The 13,680-nt window shown below is 42.5% G+C and overlaps 2 protein-coding genes across 5 annotated transcripts in view; one reads left to right on the top strand and one right to left on the bottom strand.

Annotated features, from left to right (window-relative positions):
• LOC146552693 (uncharacterized) overlaps positions 1-10,353 on the bottom strand; it is a 32,363-nt gene extending 22,010 nt beyond the window's left edge. Inside the window, exon 1 of one of the 2 annotated variants that reach the window (XM_085257989.1) lies at positions 10,060-10,353. The gene's annotated coding sequence lies outside the window, so the exon portion shown is untranslated. Of the gene's footprint in view, positions 1-8,897; positions 9,034-10,059 lie in introns of those variants that run through there. The other variant, XM_085257991.1, reaches the window with a different exon arrangement.
• A 1,035-nt stretch (positions 10,354-11,388) lies between these two features.
• LOC146552692 (syncoilin-like) lies at positions 11,389-13,640 on the top strand. Of its 3 annotated transcripts, XM_085257996.1 has the most exons (5): positions 11,389-11,446; positions 11,678-12,141; positions 12,506-12,916; positions 12,986-13,110; positions 13,191-13,640. In XM_085257996.1, the coding sequence occupies exons 2-5, from the start codon at positions 11,686-11,688 to the stop codon at positions 13,228-13,230; spliced, it is 1,032 nt and encodes a 343-aa protein (XP_085114122.1). In that variant the 5' UTR covers positions 11,389-11,446; positions 11,678-11,685; the 3' UTR covers positions 13,231-13,640. The 3 variants fall into 3 exon arrangements, with proteins under 3 accessions (XP_085114122.1, XP_085114121.1, XP_085114120.1); XM_085257995.1 differs by having other exon boundaries at positions 12,989-13,213; XM_085257994.1 differs by having other exon boundaries at positions 12,986-13,213.
• Positions 13,641-13,680: the final 40 nt, after the last annotated feature.

Below are 13,680 nucleotides of genomic sequence, written 5' to 3'. Positions count from 1 at the left end.
TACTTTCTTAGTTTGATTTCCTGAAAAATCAAAAGATAAATATCCCTTATTGTCATATACTTCCACATGTGTGTTGTTTAAATTTCAAGTTAAAGCTTGCGGTAATGCTTTCGGAAAAGCTTGACACTACAAATCTAGAATTAACGCCTTTGCCTGCACCGACCAGACAAGCTACAGTTTGAATCCATTTCTATCCAGGTTCATGCAACACAAGCAGGCAAGACTTTGAAGGAAGGAATTAGGTGCATCTAAACTTGGTCAGCACAAAGTTGCAACCATGACATCAGAACATTTATACTGTAACCACAGCTTCAAGATGAGCACTGGCCCCTCTGTTATGGCACTAGCTAATGATGAGCTATCATTTCATAACGTAGCTGACCTTTCATCTTTGACCTCAGAGATAAATAATGTCATCAATTCATCAAGTTAAAATCATGTTTGTGGCAAACGTTGGAATGAAAATGATGTTATGTGAGGCCTTTAGTGTCCTTGACCTTTGCCACAAATTTCTACTTAGTGGTCAGTGGTCAAAGTTAAATAGGGTCCCTCGGTGCACTTGTAAAAATATGACATTCATGATAATAGGATGGATGGACTTTTAGCCTTGCATTTATTTGCATCATTGGTTCAGCTGCTTAATTATGTATTTACAATAGCTTGATTTTATGATGTAATGATTACCAGGGAGAACAATTGCTACGTTGTTGGTGGCTAACGTAGATCCAAAGCAACAAACAACCACACAGACAACAGAAAATTTTAAACTCTTCATAAGCACAGAGGCACAACTCTGGGCAGCAAAACCTAAAAACGACTACAAATATATCCAACATGTATCCCTGGTAGCAAAGTCTATTTTACTCAGACCACTCCTCCTGTGTTTGTGTTTGTGTGTCTCCGTGGTCACTGCTCATTGGGCCAGCACACTCTATCCTACACAGACCCCCTCCAGCCTCTAAACCAAACTTCAGCTCTACAAAGAAAGAACTGGCACCGCTCCCTTCATTCCATAACGTGGAGTCATAATTCACAAAGCCACACCCGTAAGCTCACGCACTGCATACATACAGGCACAGCAGCACGCTAAGAAGAGCAAAAAGACACAAAATTAACAGCAACCAGTGAGTGTGTCCATTCACGCACTTTATTGTCATCCCTCATTGTTTTCCTTTACTATTGTTTTATTCATCACCCGCTGAATGAGCTCATCGCTTTGCTTCCTTCCTCCGCCCGTCACCTTGTTAAACTTCGCTACTCTGAGGCAGATTTCCCAGCCCTGCTCCTGGGGATCTGTAAGCTTACACTGGACTTTTTCCAGCTGCGGTTTTATTAGATGCTTATGTCCAAATCATAGTCTGAAAATAGGGACAAACTCTTAAGATGACAGGAGCTTGTAAGCAGACAAAGAATTAGGGAAGGTGGGAGTTGAGTCTGAGCGAGTAAATTATGAATCCCCCGGTGCAGTCGACAAAGTTCAGGCATAAGTTGTTTCTTTGGCTGCTGTGCTGCTTTTTCCAAAAAGATTTAAGTAACGTGTGAGTAACACAGCCAAACATGTTTCTAGAAAGACTTTGAACCTTAAGTTGGTGAGACATGAAACTAAACCACACAAACCCAAAGTCGTGTTCTCTGAGGATTTACAAATGGGACTTTTTCCAAAACAGCCTCTCATTATCAAAACTGCAACAGGGAAGTGAGACGACTCTGGTCTGGGTGCATCATGTGGAAGATATTTAAGCAGATGTGCACTTTTAAAACCAGATGTTTGACATTCTGTTTATTAAGTAACATTTTCTTTAGTCTTGGGTCAAATCTTGACAAAGTAGGATTCTCATGAGTAAAGAAAATGACACAAGGAATATATAACATCATTTTACACCTGACTCAAACTAATATAATCTTAAGGTTGGTGCCAGTTTGGAGTGTTAAACACCAACTGGGAAGTAATCCCAGAAGTTAAAAAAAACATCTAACATGTGGATCAAGGTCTTAAGGTCTGCATCCCAATCCCTTTTGACCATCCCATGGTCATTACTTTTATATTACAAAAAAAAAAAAAAAAAAAAGGGTGGGGGGGTGGGGGGGCGTCATGCTCCTCCTGCTGTAGTTGCACTAAGACTGAAATTAGCTCCAATGTGACTTCAGACTTGCATCAACTGTGGCTGCTTTTGAATCTAAGTAGAAGATGCACTGCTGGAATTGCAGCTTCTAGAGCACAGATTAGAACCCAATCGTGGCATTTCCCACTTAGAAAAAAAATTATTTCCCTTGGATCTGCCACAAACTAAAGCGATATGCATGTCTCTTTTATGAGGCTGTGGGACAGTAACCTTTAATGTTTAAATATATTAGGTTTTCCGTTTCGTAGTTCTAATGTGCAGCTGTCACATTAGAAATAAACAACATTATAAATAGCAAATATACCGGCCATCATAGTGGTGCAGTGGTTAGCATACCAGCCCTAGGTTTAGATGTAGTCTGGGGCCTTTCTGTGTGCAGTTTGGATGTTCTCTCCGTGTCTGCCTGAGTCCTCTCCAGGAATTCCGGCTTCCTCCCACACTCCAAAGACATGCATGTGGTTAGGTTAATTGGCGATTCCAAATTGGCTGCGTGAATAGTTTTCTCTCTATGTGTGTGTGCCCTGTGATAGATTAGCGACCTGTCCAGGGCGTACCCTGCCTCTCACTCTATGACAGCTTGGACAGATACCTGCCTCACACAACCCCAGACTGGATAAACAGAACAATATGGATGGTTAAAAATATAACTTATTTTGGCAGTCTGTGCCTCGGTACATTATAACCCAAAATTAGTGTTTTCCTGTAGCATTGACGTCATGCATTCATTGCAACAGTGTGGAATTTTGCGGTTGTGGTTTTCTATCTATGTTTTTTCACCCATTTATATCACCACTTTATCCTTATCTAACTTTAACTGTGAGTATGTGACACTCATAGGGATTATTTAATGTGGAAGAAGAGTCATGTGACGTGTGTAACACACCTTTCTATGTGACCGTGCACGGAGCCTGAGAAGCGGAAAGCCAGTCTAAACAGAAAAGGTTGATAACCGCTGTCATGATATCTGTTGCCTCCGATTAGGACTTTAGGTTTTGTCAAACCAGCTAATGGAAAGAAAGCCTGGCCATGTTTGAACACCCCTCAGGGTGTTTTGTAAGTATTTCCATGAACAGTTTAAATTCTGACCTGGTGATATTTTTCAAGTCCACTGATTTATCCTGAAGGACACAAAAATGTCACTGGAGCTCAGAAATTCCGAGTTCCCATCCGGAAATGTTTTGTAGAACGCCCACTGAACTCAAACACTCAGAAAGTTGGAGCAGACCAACCAACCCCAAGCTGGCAATCGAAGATGGAAGCACTGAATGTAAACAGTATTTTTGATTTTTTTTAGTTTGTTTCTTTGCTTGTTTTTTAAATCTTGAATTAAAAGATGATGTGTGTTTTTATGCAGATCACTGATCAGGTTCTGTCCATGAAAATATTATGCTGTATTTCTAGTACTACCTGAATGACTTTACCTCGCTAAGAACCCAAACAAATCCTGTTTTTCCTAGCTTTTTCTGGAACGTGCTAACTCAAGAGTGACGTCACTTCCAACTTGCAGTATCTGGATGGCAGCACTCATCCTTGATGAAGCCAGTCCTTGCAGAGATATTTGAGTCCAAACAATGCCGCTTATATGGAAGAAAGAACAGAATTAATTTAGTTTCTGGCCTCACCAGAAAGAAGTTTGCACCCGAACTCATGCCTGAAGTATGCAGTTCAGTCTGAGAGGCTTAAGATGAATACTTGAAGAGCTTCAAAGCTTTTCTAAACATTATACATAATGTGGGTGTTTTTGAAGGAGTTTATCTTAATCTGGACAAGCTGAACTTGTTATCCACTGCCGCACATCTGAAATGACAAAGTGCCAGTGTGTGTGTGTGTGTGTGTGTAGCCGGTGCCCCATGAGGAGTGAGCTGCAGTGAAAGGCTAGTAAAAAAGAAAGGGTATCCATCCTTTTCAGAGAAAAGTACAAGGCCTCTCCCCGCACTAAGCCCTGTGTTTCTCCTGCTCCAAATTACAGTCATTAGGGCATGACTAACATCCATGCATCTGCATTGGCTTCAGCCGCCAATAATCAAGACGCCTCTCATGGGAGAAGAAGTGAGTGCAACAACTTCTCGTGTTACTTCCACCTCAGAGGGAGCAGAGCAATACTAAGAAGTCTAGGATGTAGACGAGACCACCCAGCTGATCACTGTCTGTGCAGTCTGGTCACAAAGAGTTGACTCATGCCACAATTGCAACCTGCAATTTTTCATTTTACAAACAAATCTAATTTGGTGACGTACACAGTGGAGTTTCCTTTAAAAAAAAAAAAAAAAAGTAACCGTTTCTTTCTTTCTTTCATCAGGAAATTTACTAAATGGTTATTTAGACTTTAAAAATTCCTATCACAATTCTTTCTCTAGCAAATAAGTTTTAAACACACCATTACTTTTCAAAATAAAGCATCAAAATGCTAATTACAGAGCTGCTTTATTGCCCCAGCAATTACTGAACACCAAACCTTTGTTACAGTTGACACACAAACTCAGGGCTCAAAAGAATCTAAAATCGGAGCATTTGGGAGGATTTGTAGTGACACAGCACATGTGTGTGTATAATATATTCAGAAAAGATCACAATCAAGACATAAGCTGATTTACAAACAAAAACAGCTGTGTGCCCTTTCTACACGTCTCGCTCTCTCTCTGACACACACACATAAACGAGCGCGTGCGCACGCAAAACCTGCTGTGGTTTTTAAACCCAACCCCAGCCTGCCAGAGCAGGCATGTGTTCCAACACGCTGTTTACTTATCCTTTACAAAAGACGTCAAGCTTTGCGTTGGACAGGAGATACTTCTCTAACGCAGCAAACCTCAACGTGGTGTGTCAATACCTACAGAGCGACTGACATTGACAGCAGTGTGTACACACCAGCATGAAGTAAACAGGAGCTGATAATAGTTTACACACTCTTGACAAATAGACTGAGCATATCTGGAAAGACGATTTATTGATTATGGACTACCGACCGCTACAGTATACGCCATTTGGCCGCAATGTTAAAACCAGTGGCGGCTGAAGTACATACATAACTAATATGCAATTTAACGCACCAAATAGTATATGAGAAATTATTCAAAAGGACATAAGTTTGTTTAAATTAGCTTTTGTTTATCTTTGGTTAAAATTTACTTTCCCATGTAATTTGTTGATTTTTTTTTAACTATTTTGTAATGTTGTTGTTAAAGCTGACCTCATGACAAACTTTGAATATCATTCTTCATTTGCATAATGAAGCAGAAATATAAAAGAAAAAAAAAAACATTATTCATGTCCAAGTACATACAAAGTTAAATTTATAAATAGACAATTAAATAGAAAAAGTAGATACACAAGTGTCTACATATGTTCAAAGGTAAATAAATACGCAGTCATTTTACAGATCAAACTAATTAAAGACTACTTTTATTCCTAACAGTATATTGTTTTTGCTGCATTTTATGGAATTTCTTTGTTTATTTTGTAGTTTTTGACCACTTTGGTGCTACACAGTCCCACCCATCCAAACATTACTGCAGATCAAGTACACAACTCCATGGCAATGGCACTCCCCAGTGTCAGCAGAACTCCCAGCATGGCAATGTTTCCCACTGTAATAGCTCATCTGGTTGATTTGAAAAGAAAATCTTGCTGCAGCCTGTCCAGTCCTCCTCACTGTCTCCTTACTGTCTACTGCCTCATCACGACAAGGAAAAGACAAGAGGGTGTATCATTGATATAAACAGCCACCTCTGAAATCTGTACCCCTCACTGTCCTAGCTAAAGAAAAACCTGCCTAACAACACAGTACAAGGTACTGACCCCGACTTCCATGCTCTTCCTTCTCTGTGTCTGTTCGGGATATGCTGCAACAAGCCTGATCCACAAAGGCCCCACCCCACAAGGACCAAAGTTGTCCATGTCCCCTAGAATAAAGAGCTGTAGTGTGGGCATGAGGGAGACCTAAATGATATCAGGAAGGTGGGTTTCAATGTTGTGGTTAAACAGTCAAAGCCAGCTCAGGAAATTGAATTCCAGAACAAATCCAGGTCTCGTGTCCACATTTAAACAGGCAGGTCAGCTAAGTTACAGCAACATAAAGCAATGACACCAGCCTTGCCTGAGGCAACTGTGGTTACAAATTAAGGATAATACCCCACAGAGCTTTCAAACATCTTCCCTTGACAAACCAGCGTGGAGAGAAAAAAGACGGAAAGCTAGCTGTGGCAGGAATAAAAAACAAAACACTAAAGTTAAGCGCGCACACCCTCAGCAGATCAGAGCCAAAGTGGAGTATCACAAATACAACTATCACTGTTGTCTTTTTTGACTTCAACAGCCATCTGTGCATTACAGCGACTTCGCACAACACTCCCTTTAAACTGGAGTCTTATCACGTAAATATGAGCAATAGGAATTTCACAAGTAGTTGCAAGGGGGATGAGGGGAGGAGGGGGCTAGGGGAAGTGTAACTTTTGACTCCAGTGAGTCATACAGGGAAGCTGATGGAGCAGACTCTGCTGCCTCACAGGGATAAGGCAAAGCCAAGAGGGTGTGGCAATGATACAGACAGCCACCTTTGTTTGAACTAGGACTGGCTCAGTTTAACCAGAAGGCCATTCACATCTAATGCCTGACCTGTTGGTTTCACATGGCACGATCTTAACCTTGCTGGCAGCAAGCAAGGTTAAGATCGTGCTGCAAATGGTTTAGTCACCATAGGAAGAGGAAACATAATAGACCAACAAGCTCATTCTCCTTTAGAGAGAGGAGGAGCGCTTTGGATCTGTTCCAGTCTTCTTTCAAAGACCAGAAAGTTGTTTACAGTAACAGCCAGTTTGGAAAATATCAGTTTTCACACTTAGAGCCATTCTGTAGCTAAATAGCAAGTGTTTAGCAGTGAGAAAACTGGTGTTACTGTTCAGCACCTGCAGGCATCTGTCAGGGCGTTGGCTGTCTTCTTTGGGCATTATCAAACAAAGAAGAGTGCTGCTAAGACTTAAGCTGCCTTGCCTGAACTAGAACTCAGCATATTCATGCAAACACTTGATGTGCAAGTAACGCTGCTGCTGTGATGGATGATGTGGCCACTATAAGAGACAAACTGGAAATACTTAATTCCTACATCTCAAGGCGGTTTTCACAACTGAAACCAGGGACAGCCGGTGAAATGAGACACGTTTTATGGGCCGAGGGAATCTCGAGGAAACCATTCACCATACACCCACCATAAAGGAAGCGACCTCCTCTTTCGGTTTAGACTCAATAGAAACATTTTTGAATACATAATGGCTCCAAATGTCTAGCAGAACTTTCAATCCAGGACCTGGAGCATGAAGACACATGTCATAGATGCAATCTTTTGAGCTGAAAGGTGACATCTTTGTGGTTCTTCTGTTTGCTCCAAAAAGGGGACGGTTTCAGGAAACTGTCATACAAATAAACACAATAACGCCGCAAGGCAATAATGACACAAATGAACCAAAATGCTATGAGGTTAAAGGCGGTTACAGATGGTCCGTGCACGTATGCGTGCATGTGTGTGCGAGAAAGAGAGACAGATCTGTGGAAGGAAATGCAACTTGGCATGCTGCAAGGGCGCTGTAGCCATGCAGCAGCTTGTCTGGTAAGAACAGCAGCTGCATTCCTGAGAGATTTATAATTACCGACAGAGGAACTCTTCTTTCCAATCCTGCTTTCATCCCCCCCCCCAGCATCAAACACACACACCTCCTCACCCCCTCCATCTATTCCCCTTTTTTTCACCCCATGCAGTGGCCTTCTAGGAGACAGCGCCATGAAAGACAAATGGATAATGGCTGGCGCATGGAAGTCATTTTGAGATAACATTATAATGTGTGGTTGTGTGCGCTGGCCCAGATTGTTGTTCCCTGTGTTTATGCAATATTTTAACTTCTATGGAAACAGGGCAGATTGCAAATGGAGGTACTGTAGGTGGGCAACAGCAAAGTGATATCTATTAAATGATAATCTTAACTAGAGGTAAGGTGTGAATGCCAGTGCTTACCTTTTTCAATGCAAAAGCTGGATTTAAAGAGAAAACAAAAAGTCTGGAAAGTTGGCGAGTTGCGACAAAGTCTCGTTTGCTTTGCCTCCAGGGGTTGCTGGGGGTCTAAGTCTGGACTGCAGTCTCTGCAGAGTTTAAAGACCTCTGGACTGACAGGTCAGACGCAGATAAAAAGAAACTGCTGTGCAGCAGCAGTGACCAGCTCACAGAAAAGGCAAACACAGCTGGAGAGCGAGGTTTAAAAATACATCCTGGCATCTTTGTGTCTCCGCTCAGCCCAAGTCAAAACAATATCCTTTCAGTTTAAAGCTCACTCCGTCTGACAGTTGCTTGGCACTGGCAAGTGTGGGAATAAAAACACTTGAAAGAGCTTAGAGCACAACTTATGTGAAGCCTCAGAAAGACACTAAAGTAAACAGCCTCAGTCCCAAATTGAGTAAATCATGATGACTTGGATGGCCGGCTAACAGCCACTGATTGGATTTTTCATCTCTTGATAAGAGCTCATTGATTAACTTAATCATCAGTTAATCTCTCTGATTAATGGCCTGCTTTCTTCCACTCATCAGTCAGGCGTTTCCGTTCTCTGCAGGCCTGCATGACACACAGAAATCAGTCACTCGGTGATCACACACACTCGTGCGCATTTTGTCTCTTGCAACATTCGATTGCTCCTCTTGTTGCCGTTCTTGACCGCCAGCTCTCCCCTTTCCTCCACTGATCTCAGTCAGCACACAGCACACAGCACACAGCTGAACAGCTGCACCTACCTGTCTGCTTACCCAAGATCCGAGTGCACTTACACCCCTTAGCTCCCAGTGTAATCTTCATCCCGGCCATCTCCTCACATCCTTGCCTTTTGTCATCTCATCTCTGCCTTAACATCTGCTCCCCTCCCCAAATCACGGGTTTCTACCGGGTTCCGCCATGCATCCAAAAGTGCTTACACAACGCACCTGTAATGGGTACAAGCCCAAGCATGGCAGGCTGGCCAAGAAGGAGCACCAGTATGTGACACACCCTTTTTAAACAAATGGCTCAGTCTCAGCCTCACCTATTAGAAAGGTATAACAGCTAAACCTGCAGCTAAAAAAAAACAACCCAAACAACTGAAAGTGCTGATTGGTTTTTCAGAGAAGTTTTGATTATTGGAAGCTCATTCCAGACCAAAGTCCAGCAGATGCTGCTGCAGCAGACAGCCAAAAGGGGGAAAGGGAGAGGGAGTCCTAAGGTGGTCGTGTTATCTCCCTCGGGTTAATCAGCAAGCAGTGGGTTATCAAGTGCGTGTTAACTGCCATTTATTAAAAGAAGTGTCAGGGGACTATGCCGTAAAAAGTGTGCTACTGGATCAGTGACTGGACCCAACACAATACCCTTCATTGTCACGAGCTCCATAGCTAAGAGAAGCACTACAGGTCTTAGATTACCTCTGTATAGGATCCCTTAGCTGAGAAGCAACTCTCCCACACCTTGTTTTTCCATACATGTCTATACTCAACATCTAGCCATGGAGTTGCAATTTGAACCAAACTTTATTTTAACAGACTTGAGATCCCTGGTTCTGACATGTATGGACTATTTTTCTTTACTTCTGGGCTAAAATTACCGTACTTATGTTGCCCATAATTAAAAACCTGCATTAGGAAGAAGAAGAAAAATCGTGCTGATATAACAGCTTCACTTCTAAACCTACTTTCTTCACGCCTTCAAAAGCCAGTCAATCATATTGATCCTTATCTGTTTGTTTTTTCCCTACGCAGGAATATTAAACCCTTTCTCCTAAAATTCACGCCACAGCTCAGTTTCGAGGGACTTTCCCAGCAGGAATTCCAACAAAAAATAAATAAATAAATAAAAATAATGCCAACACAATAAGGTAGCCATTAATCTGACGCTTAAGTTGGACAGATAAAAAAGAAGTGTCAGACGTACCGTAACGAAACTTTAAAGACTGATTTAGCCGCTCTCCATTTGAAGCGTCGCCCTGCTTCGCCCTCGTTCTCCAACTCCAAACTTTCAGCGCCCGAAGGAAAACTCCAGGTGAAGCATTTCCGTGAAAAGTTCAACTTCAGGAAACAACTGCAGCCTGGATGTGTTTGCACGCCCGGCTTCAGCCCTCGCGTTTAAGGTGCCAGGAGAGCGTGTCCTCTGCTGTCAGCGTCGTTTGTCTGCGGACGCTTCACTGAAGCAAAATGTGGGACTACCGAGAAAAGTCGCGCCGCAGTCGACCCGAGGTCCCACCTGACGGAGGCTGGGCACACTCAGGTGAGCGCGCGGGTCTGCGGCCGTTGATTTGGCGACATCTAGCGGTGGAACGAGGAATAACGAGCTAATAGCATGGAGCAGACTGGGGAGAAACTGGAACTTAATTTTCCCACGGTTAGTTTACGTTTCAGGTATTTACGTCTGCATTTTTTTATTCATGAAGACTACTTAAAGAAACTGTAGATAAAAGCTTGCGTGGTGAATAGAGGTGGTCACACCAAATGTTGACTTTCAAGCTCGTTAGAGCTGTACACACGCATGTATGTTTGCACACGTTCCCAGCAAAACATAAAGAAACGACGGGTGTCTCAAGACTTTTGCACTGTAATACTGTAATAATACAAAAAGAAAATGTTCTTTGTCCTTCTTTAACCTTTTGGATAGCCTTGAAAATATCCAAAGTTACTAGCATGAAATTTTGTATTTTAATAATATTATATAATAAAAAATATACCTTATTACTTAAAGATGTTCACATCTTTCCGATCACCTCCTTCATTAAATCCATATTCACATGTCTGAGTGTGTGTTTGTTTCCACTTGTCTGCCAGGAGTGTGATAGGCAGTATGCAAAACACCTCAAACAAATACTGTTACATAAACCATGCAAACTTGGTCAGCTGAGCTGAGTCCTGGAGGAAGATATTAATTGAAAAGCATGCATGGTCCTGCTAATGTCGACACCTTTGCCTGTAAGGTAGTCTGGGGTACACTTGTGGAAAGTTATTGCTCAGCTCAGCTTTCCACCATGATGTCACTACCTTCTTAAACACACATTGAAACAGGTTGTGAAGAAGGGTAAATATAGCTCTCTGTGGCACCCGGGCTGGTCCGGACATGCGCTAACTGCCACATCCAGAGCACACTGAGTCTGCTTCCAGCACTGACACAGTTTGTGAGCCCATGAGGGAGTCTTAGATAGAGTTTCTCCCAGGCCTTCAGTGTTATTAATAAACACAAAGTGTGCCTCCGTTTTCCTGGAGACAGACACTGCAGACAGAAAACCGTGCTAACACAGTAACTGCCTGAACATTTAGTCGGACTGCCAGTTAACGTAAGTACACATCTATGTTAATAAAAGCTGTTTCTTTAATTATTTGACAGGTTGAAAGGTTCTGTAGTGTGAAGCTTTAGGACAGGCCTCTCAACTTTAACAGCTATCAGAATGATTGATGTGTTTGCCTTTACAGTTCATTCCTCTTAACAATCTGTAAAGGAATAAGTGTTTTGAAAACCACAGTCTTACCAGGTGTTGTTTTTAATGGCTCTCGCCTTGTTTTCTTAGATTCTCTCATGGATGATCAAAGCTCAGTACAGGATGGGAACTTCATGTTATCTACTGATGACTCACATGTGCAACTGAGATTTTCTGAAGATATCTCACCGAGCAACCGCACAGACTCTGAAACACTAGGTAGATTTGCTCAAGAACAGGTGGACATGGAGAGCTTGGGTGAACTCTTTGAGTACTGCATACAGCGAGTATCCCATCTAGAGAGGCAAAGAGATGTGCTGATACAGGAGCTTCTGGTTCTGCAGGAACCTATGCTGCAAGTTGTGGGGCACCTGAGAGCGAAGCTGGAGGGAACACGCAAGCTTCTCGCTCTGGCTCAGCTGGATTATGTTACGGTTTGTGAGGATGTGCAACAGGTAAAGAGGAAACTGTTCACCACAACCAGAGACTGCATCCAGAGCCAGGTGAAGCTAGCCGAGCAGGAATACGAGGTGGCTCAGTCTGCTGTTACTCAGGTAGAAACCACAGGCTTTACATTTAATGATGATTTACTTCTGTAGTGTAGGTTTGCTTAGTATAGCAACATCATATAAAACTTGGGGTCATCATGGCTGCAGCTTGTTTATGGTTTGATTTTCAGTTATTTGAGTATCATGAGTATGAGTTCTTGTTGTTTTAGTTCTAGCTACTGTTTGCACCCTATAGAGAAATTAGCAATCAGATAAATTCATGTACCCAACTAAGCTACTGGGTAGTTTCCATTTCCACTCTCTTGCTATATGGGATCCTTTTATTTGTTGAATGTTTTTACCCACAGATAAAAATAGCCTCCATTATCAAATGTAATACTTTTCATTCTTATTTTACATCTCTTCATAGGAAGAACTCAAGGCTCAAATTCAAAGTCTGACCCAGGAGTTGGTGCAGCTGGAAAACGCCCACCAGAACCAGCTCAATTCCCTCCGTGATCAGGCCACTAAGCCTTGCAGGCCCAGGGCCATGAGTGACATCAGCCAGTGTCGCCAGGCCTCCATCAGACTGCAGCGAAGGCTCAGTGGCAGTGTGAAGATGTTGGAAGGCTGGTACGAGCCTCGCCTCATGGTTCTGCTGAAGAGAAGGCAGGTTGGGGAGGAAGCTTTGAGAAAAACCAGGGAGCAGGCAGTGGACCTGAGAGCCGGGCTGAAGCCTCTGAGAGAGGAGATACAGAGGCTGGAGGTGCAGAGATCATGTCTGGAACAGAGGATCACTCTTTTGGAGACAGAGCGGCAGGAGAGCACTGCACAACATAAGGTACAAGAGAGGTTGGATAGAACAGATGTTCAGTAAAACTAGATGACAGTATGTTTTTATTTTATGCAGAAGACTGTGGAGAAACTAAGAAAGACTCTGAGAGAACTAGAAGTGGAGTTTGAGGTTCAGAGAAAATCGAAGAAAGGCTTGGAAGATCTTAAAGATGGCCTTTTAGCAGAGCTGACATTTCTGAGGTGGGTTTATCCCAATCATTTCTGCTTTAACTTAGTAAAAGTCAAGATAATAAATGAATAATAAACTTATTTTCTTATAGGGGCTGTGAACTCAGTGACATTACAGAGGAAGAGTCATAAGTTTCAATTTCCCGAGACATAAGACATGAGACCAAATCACAACGCTGACATTATGGTAAATGGACTGGTTCTTTTATAGCGCTTTTCTACTCATCTGAGCACTCAAAGCACTTTACCCAACTTGTGCATTCACCCATTCACACCCATTTGCACAAGCACATCTTTCTAAGTGCTTCATATAGCTAACATTCACACACATTCATACTCCGATGGATCGGAGAGCAATTTGGGGTTAGTATCTTGCCCAAGGATATTTGGCATGTAGGCTAGGGGAAGCCAGGAATCGAACCACCAACCTTCCGATCAGTGGATGACCTGCTCATGTAATGGGTGAGCTACAGCCACCCCATTACATGTTTGAAAATGCGGTCTACTTAATGCAAGCGTCTTGTTACTCGCTCACATCCAACTTAACATCTAAAATGTTGTGCCAAGAAAACAAAGCAAACA

The sequence above is a fragment of the Mchenga conophoros genome, linkage group LG19, assembly GCF_057382185.1.
Source record: "Mchenga conophoros isolate Kocher_MC1m ecotype Shallow Benthic linkage group LG19, M_conophoros_male_GT1.1, whole genome shotgun sequence".
NCBI lineage: Eukaryota > Metazoa > Chordata > Actinopteri > Cichliformes > Cichlidae > Mchenga > Mchenga conophoros.
This window is presented reverse-complemented; position numbering and strand designations above follow the sequence as displayed.

Bases quoted from the DNA above. Each gene is read 5' to 3' on its own strand.
- LOC146552692 (XM_085257994.1), top strand. From the start codon at position 11,686: ATGGATGATCAAAGCTCAGTACAGGATGGGAACTTCATGTTATCTACT. The intron at 12,142-12,505 runs GTAGAAACCACA...ATCTCTTCATAG, and splicing joins CTCAGTCTGCTGTTACTCAG to GAAGAACTCAAGGCTCAAAT. The intron at 12,917-12,985 runs GTACAAGAGAGG...TATTTTATGCAG, and splicing joins AGAGCACTGCACAACATAAG to AAGACTGTGGAGAAACTAAG.